Genomic DNA, 14,509 nt, shown 5'->3' with positions numbered 1-14,509 from the left:
TAGGACAGATTAGACTGCATGTTCTCATGTCACATAATGCTACAAGACTATACAAGGAGGCGAGTCTTCCTTTATCATAACACTGGTTTAGATTTCCTTAGAATCTGTGGTGGAATTTGGTTGCTTTAAACAAAATAAGTTCAAAATGTGCCTGTGCTTGTGTATTGAGGTCAGTCCTTAGCATCAATCTCCACACGGAGATACTGTAGGTGTCTTAATCCTGATTAGATTAATCTCAGTGTCTCTTCAGTAGCAGCCTGGCTGTGATATGGCAAAAGATTACTCCCAAAGATCAGACTCAAAATGTTCACAAACACTTATCTAATTTGTTGTCTTTATTAGGTCACGGTAGCACTATCAGCGGCCAACAAGGTCGAGAAACAAACACAAATCTCTGTGTGAATCCTATTTCTTTAATTGAAAGAAAGATTTTGAAGACAGAAGATTGACGACAAATTGTCGCTCTATTGTTCACTTTGACAAATTCACATAAACATATCTATTCAAGTTCTATTGTTTGAAATCAATCATGCCTTTTGGCTTTTATTTTAGTTTTGTGCTTGTCTAATGTTGTTTCTTGTTTGTTTGACACATGTTGAGCACTTTAGTAAAACCAATCATTTTAGCTTGTATGTGTATGTGACATTTCTATGAGTGAGAATCAAACACAGTAGTTGAGACTGCTGTAAATGTTTGTATGTAAACGTATTCTAGTAACCCACAATATTTAAACGGCCGATAACGGAATACCTGCCAATCACAGAATAATTTTAGTAATTCTAAATGTAATAATGCAAATAATGTCAGAGTTTGCCAGCAAATCAACAAAGTGGTTAAAACACATTCACAACCTTCATTTTGAAAGCTACATATTATGTATCCTTAATGAGTGAATATGATGACTATGCCATCCACTATATCTATCCTCAATGGCAAAACAGCAAACAAATAGTGTTGGCTGCAGTTATTACATTGCCAAGGGGTTATTTAAGGTATGTCAGAGATGTAACCGCAAAATAAAAAAGTAATATTGTCTCAAACATTTTATTTTACTATCGGCGATGTATTGTTTTATCGGGTTTATTACATTTAAAATGGCCAAAATTATTTTGTAATTGGCCATTATTACATTATTGGTTGCGGTATGTAATAATTTTAAGATGTCAATTGTGCTTGCTCCTGCGTACCTGGATTTGATAGTGGGGCCTGAATAAATGGCAATGGTTCCCTGGCAATGGCTAGGTAAACCTGTTCCAAATACTGGGAAAAAGAACCTTAGCTCCTAACACACTTAAGGCGTCACATGTGACGACCCTGCTTAACCTGAATAAAAGCTTTTAAGTATATTAACAATTTTCTCTTCACCTCAACCAACCTGCAATCCAATTCCACTATCTTAATGTTTTTAGCAAAATGTTAAGAGACTGTAATTGACTTAAGCGCAGTGTAATTCTCCAAGACCTCTGTGGTGTTGAAACAGCACTTTGAGATCTTGCGACGCAAACACACTGGGAGTGAAGTCATTTGAACAGCCACGGTTTATTTGATCTTTGTAGATCTTTTTATTTTCCAGGTTTGTTCCTCCATGACAGATTGTTGAATTTCTTTTCCACAACGAGGTCGGAGCATTCTCTCAACTCTAAACTGCTCAACGAAGGTGTGGGACTGATGACAGATTAACCATTGCACCAGTTAAGCCTGTGCTTTCAAAGGATTCATGACGAGACTTGAAGGTAAAGTGCTTGAAGACGTGAGAAATATACCATTCTTACTTAAAGCTCTGTTTACTGCCTTGAAATTACATTTGTGTGACATACTAAGGGCAAATAATATCTTAGACTAATGTGTAATTAATGTAATTTTAACACTGATGTAATACTGAACTTCTTTCAGTGTCGGGTGGCTACTATCTATGTTTTGCCAGTTTAGAGTTTAGAAGCCGCTCAAATGATGAAGCCCTGCTCGACTGAGCATGTGCAGATATGCTGAGGTTACGATTGCCAGCGTGTTTCACATAGTAACAGGCTGCACTTAAAAAAACAAAAAGCAAAATTTACCAAATTCCCGGGCATACATTCTATTCAAACAATAAGTATTGAATCACATGAAACTAAATTAGCTCTAAAAAGGGACAAAATGGCTTTATGTCTCAGTTTTGACTTTGTTTTTTGTGGTCTAGGAGAATGAGAAAACTTTAGTGAGTTTAAATGATTTTCTGTAATCCAGAAAATTGACAGAAACATTTTTAGATATTTATAGTTATACATCTTTGCCTTACATGATGGAGATCAGTGCTGTGGTAAGAGTTATGGGAATAAATGTTGTATTTCAGTGCATGCTTGTGTTAGATTCTTAGTCCTGTTGTAATATGCTTTGTACGGACTTTATGTCTGAACTTCAGGATCTCTTATTACGTTTACCTATAATAAAGAAAAATATGCGTCTTGAAGCAATTGTGTGAGAAAACAATGAGATCAATGTGTAAAAGAACTGAATTAGTGTTGTAAGTTATGGATTTTCTATGATAATGGTGGTAATAATAATGAGGTCAGGGATGCTAACTGAGAAAAAAGGAAGTTCACTCCACTGGTCAAAGAGTTGCTGTCATGCAGTTCCAGTGAATAAAATGTAAAAAAAAAAAGAGATGCACAGTTTCAAAGCTACATGTCTATATCAATTATTAAATTATTCAGTGCAGAATAATATAAACAAATATCCGAATATAATTCAGGGATTAAATATTCACAGGTGGTGAAGTGACTGAATTCATGTGTGTTTTAACTGGTTAGGTCCTGCTTGTTAACTCAAACAATCCTATTATCTTCCCCGGCGGTCCGAACAAAGCCACTTTAGCTGCGGTGTTTCATATCCCCTCGGGTTCATCCATGGCACCGCTACTAAGCAACAGGTCCGGTCATCATTGTAAATGTGAATGGCTTGTTTTTGTCACACCCTACATGCCGCTACAGCAGCTCCAAGCCTTTAACTCGGCACTGTAAAGAACAACAAATCTACATCTAAGAGGAACATCCATGTCTCCAAAAACATCAATGTGTGTCAACTCTGCAGTTATTCCTTCAAACATAAAATAAAACACACAATGTAAGTACTATTAACTCAACTTGTTGCTTTTATACATCTTTACAGTGAACTCAAAAGTATAAAGTTTTTTATTAGATCACAAAAAAAGCCAACCATTGATGAATGTGTGTTTGTGTCATATGACTTCATATCCAGCCATCTGTCTGACCCACTTTGTCGCAAACAGTCTTGTATCTTTGCTGACCTCTCTTCCATCATGCCACGCTTTGACTTATATGCTCTTTTTTATATCTCTGCACATCAGCATTGATCCCACAAATAACTTTTCTTCCTGAAGAAGGTGAATTTACAGTAAAGTACAACAAACCTTATAAATTATACATATATGATGGCCTACATATATTGTAGATGCATTACTGTAAGATTTCCCATCACATATATCAGCTGTTTTCGACATGGTGCTAAAAACAAAAACATATTGATAACGGTTGTTCATTTCTTTCAAATGTAAAACATGTAACGGCGACATAAGAAATGCGCTCAAGTTTCACGAGCTTTATTCCCTGAGTCAAAGCTGTAAGACGAGGTGAAGAGGATTAAATTAAAACAACACCTTCAAGAAGAGTTACTTTACAGCTGCTGTTCATTCAACGGAATGTGATGTGAATGCTGATTATATTTTCTGGTCTCCAAATCTTAGGCTGCAGCCCAGTCTTGGGCTCCACCTCAAAGGCTGAGAGGAAAATGCACTTGGGTGATGAAGGACTTCCCGACAGATGGGACACCATATGCAACTTTCACTGGTGTGATCCTCCTGAAGCAAGGTAGCAGTCCGCTCTGCAATGACTGCAGCCAGCGCGACTTTGCTGTTGTGTGCCAACGAACAACAAACAAACAGATCTGCTCTTCTCAGCAAGTTACTGCACACTGACCACGATTAGAATGGATGTAACAGTGGCCTTCCTGCTTCAACAATCATCTTAGAAGTGGACTCTTTCTACTCAATGTGGAGATATTTCATATTTCTGGACAATGGCTTCCCTTCCATCTTCATGTGGAATAATCTGTAGTGTGGACTGAGCAGGGCAGTGACATCCGAGGATGCCCAAACTCAATGCATGCTGTAATCATCCGAAGAACTGAAACATCTCAAGAAGTCATCAAATTAATCACAATCAGCGCATTTGGATACTTAATTTGACTTTCCCTCCTTCCAAGGCATCAATTTAACTGTGACTGTGAGCTGTTTACAAAGCAGCATAAATTAACAGATGATTGAAATTCACTGTCAACGGGAACATCTTTCATACGTTACTTAAAAAACTTTGCTTATAATTACTGACAGATGAAGATAAAGGATCAAATAAAAACAGATTTTTTGGGGAGTTTGTTTTGCTATGATGATAACCATAGCTCCATCCATCCATCCATCCATCCATCCATCCATCCATCCATCCATCCATCCATCCATCCATCCATCCATCCATCCATCCATCCATCCATCTATCCATCCATCCATCCAATCCCAGTTGGCTAAATTCAGGGTGTACCCTGAACCAGTTACATCTCTACTGAGAATGTCTTCAGAATATCAGCAATGCTTTTATTTAAAAAATAATAATAATAATTGTAAATCTCTGGGGAAAGTATGACATGAGTTTGTTTACAGTTTGTCTACAGTAGCACACAATGGAGTTTCTTACAGACTGCTGCTTTAGTGGAAGGGATGAGCATATCAAGAGAACATTGAAATCGGAGGATTACTGTGGCGAGATGACGTTTTAGGCCGGTCTGTACAAGTCATGGCTGACGCCCAGCAGTAAAAACTGATCCAACCTGAATCCAACTCAAAACGTTTGCAGGGGACTGAAATCTACCACTTCAACTGGAACTCCTGTAAACTTTATAGAGTTTGAACACATCTCAAGAACGTCAGACACATTTTTTTGCAACCAACCAGTAGAGCAACCTGATCATAACAGTGAGTTACACTTCATTTCATCAAAACAAGATTAACGGCAACTTTGACATTTTATGAGATAAACTAATCATGCAAAACTTCAAGTGGTTTTAACACATCAGTGCCTTTATCAGTGTATAGTTATATTTTCTACCCATCATTGTCATTTTGAATTGAACATGTTTTATATATGACACTAAATAAACAAAATGATGCATTGAAACTTCTTGTCTGAAACATTTCTTCCAAATTTGAAGCAGTTGTTCTGAACTATGTTTATTCAGGAACGTGGGAATTGGTATTTTTGTCACGACGTAGATGTGTTTAAGGAAACCCACAGGGTTATTCAGGTCTACACTGGCAGGTCACGTGCTTTTTATTTGCACTTCAGGTGGCTTACCGCCTGTAGGGGGCATCGTGACCCACAACAGGACCTCAGTAGTGTCGCGTGCTACAAGGCTTGGACAGTGACAAGGAGAGCATGCAGTCGGGCAATCTACTTAACAGAGAAGGACGCAGGGAATCGAACCCCACAGCTATCACATTTAATGAACGAAGACAGACAATCGCTCATTAAAAAAATGTTATGAGCTTTTATCAATGATATTCTAAATTATACTTATTTTATTTTCAGGAGAGGGGTTTCATTTCAATAGTTTCTACCATGACCAAAATTTCTGAGCACTACAAAGTAAATCTACTATATAAGCGAAACAATTGTGTACTTTATTTCTTCTGAAGTTCTTAATGTGCAAGATATAAAAAAAACAACAACAACAAACAAACACAAAAACACAGATGAAATCGGTTAGTTTAGATAACTTTTACTATACAGATAAAAAAATATATATACATATCAAAGAAAATGCTTGTGTTTTCAACTGAGATGCAGTACGGCAGAAGATCTACTGTGAATAGCGCTGCGATGCAGGAGTCAAGCTCAGAGCTCCATCATCTCAAAGCTTAAGTCTAGACCCGGTAATTAGAAAGGTGTTGATCCAATGATCTGTCAAGGTAAGAACGGATATAAGTTGTGGAATCATTCAGATAGGTGAAGTGTTGCGCGACCATTCAGGAGTTGTAGGCAGTTTAGTTCTATTCTCTTAAAACCAGGTCGACTTTTGCATAAGATAAAGATAATATAAGATAAAATAAGTTGACTCAAGTCTATTGAACTGTAAAATCTTACTATACATAATTAAATATATAACGATAGCTGTATGAACATCTAAATGATGACATTATTGAACACGCACGCACTTTATGAAATCATCCTGAACAGGATTGTAGTGACGAGATCAAAAACACGAATGTCAAGGTCAGCGATTATTTAAGGATGTGATGGCCCAAGGATAATAAAAAATTCTAATTTGTAATTATCCATTTCTTCGTTCCTGGTCAGCAAAACACAAAAATATTCTTCTTGCATCATTAAGATTGGAAAGTTCAAGCCTCGCTGCTCACTTTTACCTTAAAAAAAAAAAAAGCACACACACATTTCAAAGTCAAACCTAAGAAGAGATAGAAAAGTTACAGCTTGTCTCTTTAATTTCACTGTTCTCCTTCTTTCGCTCAGTTTAGCTCAGAAGGACAAATCATAAGTCAAAGTTTATACACATTGTTATGCCTATTCATGTCTTTTAACATAAGAGGTGAAATCATCTCAGGCAGTGGTAGCGGCAGAATGATGATGGATTGCTCAGATAAGTAGAGTAGTAGAGTTTTCACGGAGAGGATTCACCTTCGAATAAGAATTAATATTGCATTGACAGCATTGTGCAAATACACAGTTTTGTTAGGAAAAAAGCGAGTTATTGTTACTGTCTTTGTTGAGTCTTTGTTGAGTCTTTTGCTGTACCTCTGAGTGGTTACACAGCCTCTGTGAACCACTGAAAGGACGCTAGAATGTAATGTAATGTATTTGCTTTTTGTTTGATCAGTTATCAGTCAGGCCGCACCAGTTTGACTCATAATCAAGATGTTAAAACACTGTCCAAACATACAGGGAAGTAATTGTACGTTCTACTTATTGGTAAAATGAGCAACAATCCTTATCCATCTCTTGGTTATGCTGCTACAGACAAAGGCTGCACGAATATATTAATATCAGTAAGGTTAATTGAACACTTCCATTCAACATCAGGGCAACCATTGGGGGGAAACAATGTTCTGCACCTGATGGTCCATGTGCCCACATCACTGAGTCTTTAATTTAAAACCACAGGATCAGTCTGAGTTTAGAAATAGAAGCATAAGACTAATCATGGTGTAGCTTTCACAGTCGCAAACCTGCTGACCACAGTAAAGTGAAAATCCCCAAGGAAGAAAACTGACACATAAAACAACAAAAAATGCACTATTCGACACTGGTCTACCTATATTTATCTATTTATCTTTTATCTTTTGTGTGCCTACATTTTCTTTATTATTATCAATATTGTCATATGGTGTGCTATTTCTTTTATTATTGCGTGTTCAGAATAATTTTTTTTGTATTCATCTATCCGATAAAAACTCTTGTTTCAGTGTGGAACATGTACTTAAAGCATTTCACCGGACATTATACTATGTCTAATTTTTGTGTGTGATGAATAAAGGACTTGATTTGACTTGAAATAGAATTGAATATTCCTCAACAGATTATAACAACTAAAAACATGACATTTCCCTTAATTGGATGGCCTATATCTAATATACTCGAAGCCAACAATAACACTAATATTGCCAATATTGGCATAAATGAAAAGAGTCGGCCAAGTTATTCAAATACAAAATAAATAAATAGATAAATATAGTACAATGAAATATCCATCCAGATCTTGACAACCAACAATACAAGATTTATCTTAATTGGATGGCCTGATTCTCAAATATACTGCAAAATAAAATAAGAATGAAATACAATGTCTCAATATTGCCAATATTCAGAAAACTAAAAGGGGCTGGCATTGTAATTTAAAAAAAAACAACTGTTGACCATATCTTTCCCTATATTTCTCAAAATGATTTGTTGCAGAACACAACAGATTCAGAACAGAACACTTTACTTTGTCTTGCTTTAAGCTTGTTTGTTTTGCAAGCAAGTGAATTCTTTTTTTTGCAACTGAACAGGCCCACTTTCCTTTCTCCTTAATCCACTCTGCAACAGTTGTTGCCTGTTTCCCTTTGCAACAACTCTCACAAATTCATCCATATCCAAGTTATTTGTTATGGATTTCTCATGGGCCAAGGTTATCAAATTCCTACAGTGTGACGATAGGGTGTTAGGACCCGTGGCAAAATGGAGAAGGAATTCTCACGCAATGCGGAAGACACACCAATTACCAGAACGGTTACATACAATTTATGCAACTCAGGAAAGGCTTACACACAGTGGACGGGTCTGTTTCCTTTAATGCTGCTTATTTTTTGAACAGTATCTGTTTTACCACAAGTACTTCAGACTGGCATTATCTGCCACAGTGCCAGTCAGCACAGCCGGTGCAAGAACATATATCGCTCTTATCAGGTCAATAATCTTGTGTGAAATTGTATTTTCCTGTTCTGAAATGGCTCCTTCGAGGATGTTGAGCAGGGATCTTTTCAATGAGGGATAAAGGGAAATGGTAGGTATCACCAGAGTCTGTATGGCCCAAAGTTGAGAGCACAACACTCTGACCCAGATCAGGAGTCCAGTGCTGCACTAACAACCTCAAGAAGCACTGCACAGATCAAATGACTGAGATTGAATAGCATTTGCTGGTTTCAAGACCCCAAGCACCCGCAACAGGAACTTTCCAATCACTCAGAAGTGATGCCTCCTAATTTGACTTAGCAGGCCTGATGCCTCGGTGCACAGGTCAACTGCAGAATTATTATCCTCTGTCATCTCAGATATAATACGAAGGATTTGTTCGCAATTGGGCCCGCAATTGTCGGCAGCGGTACAGGAAAGGCAGTGCATGTACCTGCAGCAGCACCATTGCTACTGCTATTGGTACCAGCAGGAACTTCACTACACTTTTAAGAAGCTTAAATAGAAGGATAAAGCGAGCAGCATTACGTTCTCCTTTGTGAGCTGCTTGGAAAGCTGGGATGGAAAGTGTGGAGTGAAAAGTGAATTAAGTTTTACTGAAATCGCTGCGATTCCATCGGTATGTGAGACAAGAAAACTGTGGGGGCTTTGTGGTCTGACAGTCGGTTCTGTGCAGCAGACAGGCTCACAGTCTGGAACTGTGAGCAGAGCAATGGACTACTCCCTAGCTGACTGTACAAATACATATGGGTGCATTTTTAGTTGCTATTAATTATCCCATGTTTTGCTATGATTTTGACGAGAGAGACACGTTGCTTCTTCCAAGTCTCCTGCGCTTGTGCAGCTCAGTTTGCTCTTTTTGCTGACACCAACAGTGACTGTATGTTTAGCTGAGGTGAGGCTCAGTAGGTGAGCCCGCACACACGGCACACTCATGGAAAAGAGCAAAGACGAGACTAAATCTATCATCTCATTGGCGCATTTTTCAGCGACTGTAGTAACTTTAGCCTCTGTTCAAGCCCGATATGTAACAACGCCCCAAAACGTAACAAAGACCCGAAATGTTATAAAATATGATGTAATATAACTCAAATTGTAATAACTGGTTGATAATGTAACAAAAGTGCTGAGCCTGAAATGTTGGTTTTTTTTTAAGTAATAAAACCCAAAATGTAACAACTGGTCAATAATGTAACTGAGCCCAAAACTTAATCACTTTTAATATTACATTATGGAGTAGGCAAAAATATGTTTCCCCTAATATTGTAATAGTTACATCATAAAGTGAGTCAATAATTCATGGTTTGGACTTGAACTACTTCAATTTGATTGACACTGAAATAATGAGTTCTAAATGTTTGGACTATTTGTTCATACGTATATCGATATACAGTCTATAGGATTTATGTATGATTGCTGTTGCCCAAGTAATTTATACTTTTCTGTTTCTATAATCTGTAATGTATTTCTCCAATCAGTACAATATAATGTATGATCATTAAACATATTAAGATCACACTTAAATTCTTGTTAAATCTTTTTACGCTATTGACCAGTTATTACATTTTGGGTTTCACAATTTTGATTTATTTTTTTATTACATTTAAGGCTCAGCACTTTTGTTACATTATCGACCAGTTACATTTTTGGTTTTATTGCATTATTTTTGAGAACAATTTGGGTCCTTGTTACATTTTGGGTTGTTGTTAGATATCAGGCTCTAACGAGTCTCTATTAAGTTTGTGGGTAATCTATCATTATCTTTCTCAACTTCTGAAAGTTTGATTCCAGGCGGCAGGGTGTTTGTCTAAGGGGGCGTTGCCCCGTCTTGTCTCTTGCCTCTTGCCCCAGCATAAAGCCGCCCCGAGAATGACCACATAAAATTCAGAGGGAAAGAATGCTTTACTGCAAAATCGGACTTTAGTTCTTTTTTTTCCAGTTATCTTATGCATCAAGGATATTTTATTTTCCCCCATTGATTATTTATTCATCAATAATTCAATGTCCTTATTGTCATCATAATTTTAGAAGATCCTGTTTTTGTTGTTGTGTTTATTTGTTGTTGGTATTCTTCCACTGAAGACATTTTCCAGACTTACTGTATATTTAGCAATGATTCTGCTGAACACACATCAGTTTGCAGAAGTTCCAGTTGAAGAGTGTTACTATGCTCTTTTGTTGTCTTTTCTATTTTAGCTCATAAAAAGCCTCATAGATTCCCACAGCTGCATTTACAATCCTCAGATGTTTTCAGTCACATTTGAAGCGTTTGTAAGTAGTAAAAAAACAAAACAAAACAAGAGTCAGCAAATCTTTTCATGCATGCATTTAATATATTTTCCTAATTTTTCTTTTGTTTACAAAATATTTACAGAAGGACATAGGCTAACACATTTGCAAACCTTTCCATGTCACAAAGCACCCGCTCATCATCCAAACGTACGACCAGTGATTGCTCCAGAAAGAAACACATCAGGCTGTGTTTCACTTTGCAGTCCAGTTTTCATCTCAAAAATATGCAAAAAATAAAACGTGGACAGGAATATGTCGCCTGAATGTTGCTATATGTATATAAATGTCCATTTTCAAGATTGCATCCTTTTGGGTATTTCCAGGTGAGGACAGTGATTCAGAATCAGAAAGACATCCGGAAGGAGGATATGTAGAGATCCTTAAGAGACAGAAGACACTTCTGTCTTGCTGGTAGATACTGAGGTCTCATCATCAACCATTCCGCCCATTCCAACTGTGGCAAGCATGCAGTTACGGAACTGAAATGAAGAAAAATAAAGATCAGCATTTGTCTGCAATCATAACTTCATGATGAATGACATATGCGTTCACCATTTTTTATTTTATTGACAGGTTGGCGCTGACAAGAGGAGTTATAGTAAACGTTTGTCCAAATGGTTTAACTAAATTGATGTTCATGCTCCTTTTAAAAACCTTTTCCATATTTGAAAATGGTCGCCTGGTAAAGAAATAAATAAAGTCAAATTGGAGTGTCTGTCAAGTGATCGCTCGACTACTCATTCGGATGAGTGTCTCTTTAGTTTTTATTCATTCTCTTTGTTTCTCTTGTTTGTTTGTTTTCAATTTTTTGCACATGTTCAGAAATAAAAAAAACACAAATATAAATACAAAAGTGAGTGTTCCTCCAGTGTAAGAATGAACTGACCTGTTTGTTCATCAAAATGTAGATGACAGGGTTGAATATTGCAGAGCTCTTTGAGAAGAAGGCAGGGACAGCCATGGATGTGGCTGAGAAAGCGGCTCCCTTGTTAAAAAAGATCCAGGCAGCAAAGGAAGCATACGGGGTCCAGGCAAAGAGGAAGCCCAACACCATCAGGAAGCACATACGTGTGACTTCCTTCTCAGCCTTCTGGGTGGATGCAGAGTCCTGCTGCTGGGCTGCGGCCTGGAAGTAAAATCATCATCAGTCATCATCTGTGTTGGGCTCAAATAAGGGGGTTCTTATTCCTGGTATTATTGGATCAAGAAAACAGTTGGGTGGGGGACTACAAGCAAGATGAACATTTCAGTTGGTGGGACCAACATTACAAAGCTGAGCTAAACATGGATGATAATCACATTCAACTGAAATAACTGTGAACTTTTACAAAAGAAAAACAATGACAAGAAGCTTCACTTACAGCTTTGACTGTCAGCACAAGGCTTCCGTATGTGAAGAAGATGAGGAAGACAGGAACACAGAAGTGGCAGCTGAACATGTACATGACATATGATTCGTTGTTGAAGCCTGGGGCCAAAGTGTAGTAGTCGGGTCCGCATGAAACCTGGATACCTTCGGGAATGTATCTGAGAAAACAATGCATCAGGTATAGGTGAATGTCATGTGTAAACTTGACTGTGAGGTTGTTGGAATACAGTTTTTACTTTAATAAGTTTAAATGTGACAGGTGAGTCTTTTTGCAACTTCACCCTTCTTCTACTGAAGGTACCCAAACCAAAGTTAAACTATGAATACATTGTTCTAGTCGTTTCAATTTGCAGGCATAGACATTGTCTCTTTACCTTGACCAGCCACCAAGAGGAGGAGCAGCACAGGACAAAGCCATGAGCCAGGTGAATGCACAGCCAGCTCCAGCATGGGTGGCTGTAAATTTGAAACTGCCCATGGGTTTACAGACCACAATGTATCTCTCAACAGCCAGAACAACAAGAGACCAGAGAGCAACTTGACCTGCAGGAGAAACAACAGGAGAGCAGAAGCTGCGATGAAGGCGTTCAAATCTGTCCATTTCACACGCATATCCAGCAGTTTCAATCATACGACTTGCAATTGTAATAACATTAAGCTTTTCCTAATGTTTACCTCCAAGTGTAGCCATGAATCCCTCAATTGTGCAGCTCATGCGGCCCAAGGCAAAGTAGCCATTGAGAGCAGAGTAAATGGTGACAGTGAATCCAAAGCAGACCATGACGAGTCCAGCCACAGCCAAGTTAACAAGGATGAAGTTAAGAGGTTGCCGGAGCTTCTTGTTCTGAGCTGTGACCAGCAGTGTCAGAGCATTGATGGGAAAGCCAGTGCAGATGAGAAAAAACATGTAGAGGGCCAGTAACTTGAATTGCCATGGATCCGCCAAATAGTACTGTGGATATTCGAATGGGCTCCTCACAAGCCCCGTCCTGTTGCTCATGGGGATGTAGAAGTTCTTGCCCTCTGTGCCATTGCTCTCACTTCCTCCTTCCCAGGCCATTTTTCCCTGTTGAGTCGCTTGCTTGGCAGAGTGGAAAAACCCTGGAGCACAGTCAATGCAGCAGAATCTGCTCCCTAACGTCTTAAAGTGACTCAGCAGGCATGGTTATATAGCCCCCAGGGGCATCAGGTGAAAATGAGATTAGAGGATCTTCTTTGTATTCAGCCCATAATCTCTGAGTATAATCACTTGTTCCGCTGTCATTTCTTTTTTTTCCTTTTTTCTTTTTTCTTTTTTCGGGTGGGGTCGGAGCAGGAGGGCAGGGGATTGGAGGGAGCTCATGTCTGGTATGAATTGACCTAATATTACAGAGAGAGTTTTCAGTATGTATCTTTTTGGCTCTTGTTTGTTTTTGATTTACTGTTCAATTTAAACACTACATACAAAAGATTCAAAATGCATGAATACATTTTTGCTCACTTTAATATGACACATTCTGAATGTAAACTGACTAGTCGCAATATAACATGTAATAGTAAAAAACAGGGTCATTTTGCTTTTATTTTTGGTATTTAGGAAAGTGTATTGAGTGAATTGACCACACTGTATTTTATTTGGATATGAAGCTTCTTTTCTATTTCATCTTCTTTTTCTATTTATTCAATGCAGAGATTTTGATGCTCACCTACAAGTCACTGCAAGAGACGTCCATGTTAGGGTGTCACAACTTAATCATCCCGCCTGCTGAGTGGAGGTCATGCTTATATAGAGTATATTGTTTAAGATGTAGAATTTTGGGAGATTATTCACCAACTTTATTGAATACGTTATAAGCTGTAGCTTTGAAAGTTTCATCATCGGATTTATTGTGTTCTTTTTGCCCATTAATGCATCTGGTGAATTTTGGCGATTCCAAACGTTGTTGTCCATCCACATTACCTCATGAACTTCTGGAAAACTTGACAATGCACGTGAAGTTGCTTCAAAACCAGAGTTCATCCAATGAGATGATGTATGGCAGCACCACTGTCATGGACTGCAAACGCCTGCAGAGAGGGGTGAAGACCGCTGCAAAGATGACCAGGACTCCACTGCCCTCTCTGCAGAGCATCTACAAGCGCAGAGTCCACAGGAGAGCTGCCGCCATCATCAAGGACCCCACTCACCCCCAACACGGACTGTACGGAGGTACAGAAGTGTGAAATGCACCAGACTCATGAACTCTTTATTTCCCTCTGCTATCAGACTCCTTAACAGCTGAGAGGAGCCCAGTGGACTATTCATGCCCCCCCCCCCCCCCCATACCTCTCATTTACACTGAATTTGCACAAC

At 38.3% G+C, this 14,509-nt stretch overlaps 1 protein-coding gene across 1 annotated transcript; it reads right to left on the bottom strand.

The window, feature by feature from the left end:
* Window positions 1–10,833: 10,833 nt before the first annotated feature.
* LOC308108723 (green-sensitive opsin) lies at window positions 10,834–13,314 on the bottom strand. Its single transcript, XM_080461897.1, has 5 exons — window positions 12,853–13,314; window positions 12,552–12,720; window positions 12,170–12,335; window positions 11,695–11,934; window positions 10,834–11,287 (listed from the first exon to the last, which is right to left on the bottom strand). Exons 1-5 carry the CDS (start codon window positions 13,235–13,237, stop codon window positions 11,189–11,191), a joined length of 1,059 nt encoding a protein of 352 aa, XP_080318023.1. The 5' UTR covers window positions 13,238–13,314; the 3' UTR covers window positions 10,834–11,188.
* Window positions 13,315–14,509: the final 1,195 nt, after the last annotated feature.

This window comes from Lipophrys pholis (genome assembly GCF_963383615.2).
Source record: "Lipophrys pholis genome assembly, chromosome: 4".
NCBI classification, from domain to species: domain Eukaryota; kingdom Metazoa; phylum Chordata; class Actinopteri; order Blenniiformes; family Blenniidae; genus Lipophrys; species Lipophrys pholis.
The sequence above is the reverse complement of the archived record's forward strand: the minus strand, read 5'-3'. Positions and strand labels throughout refer to the sequence as shown.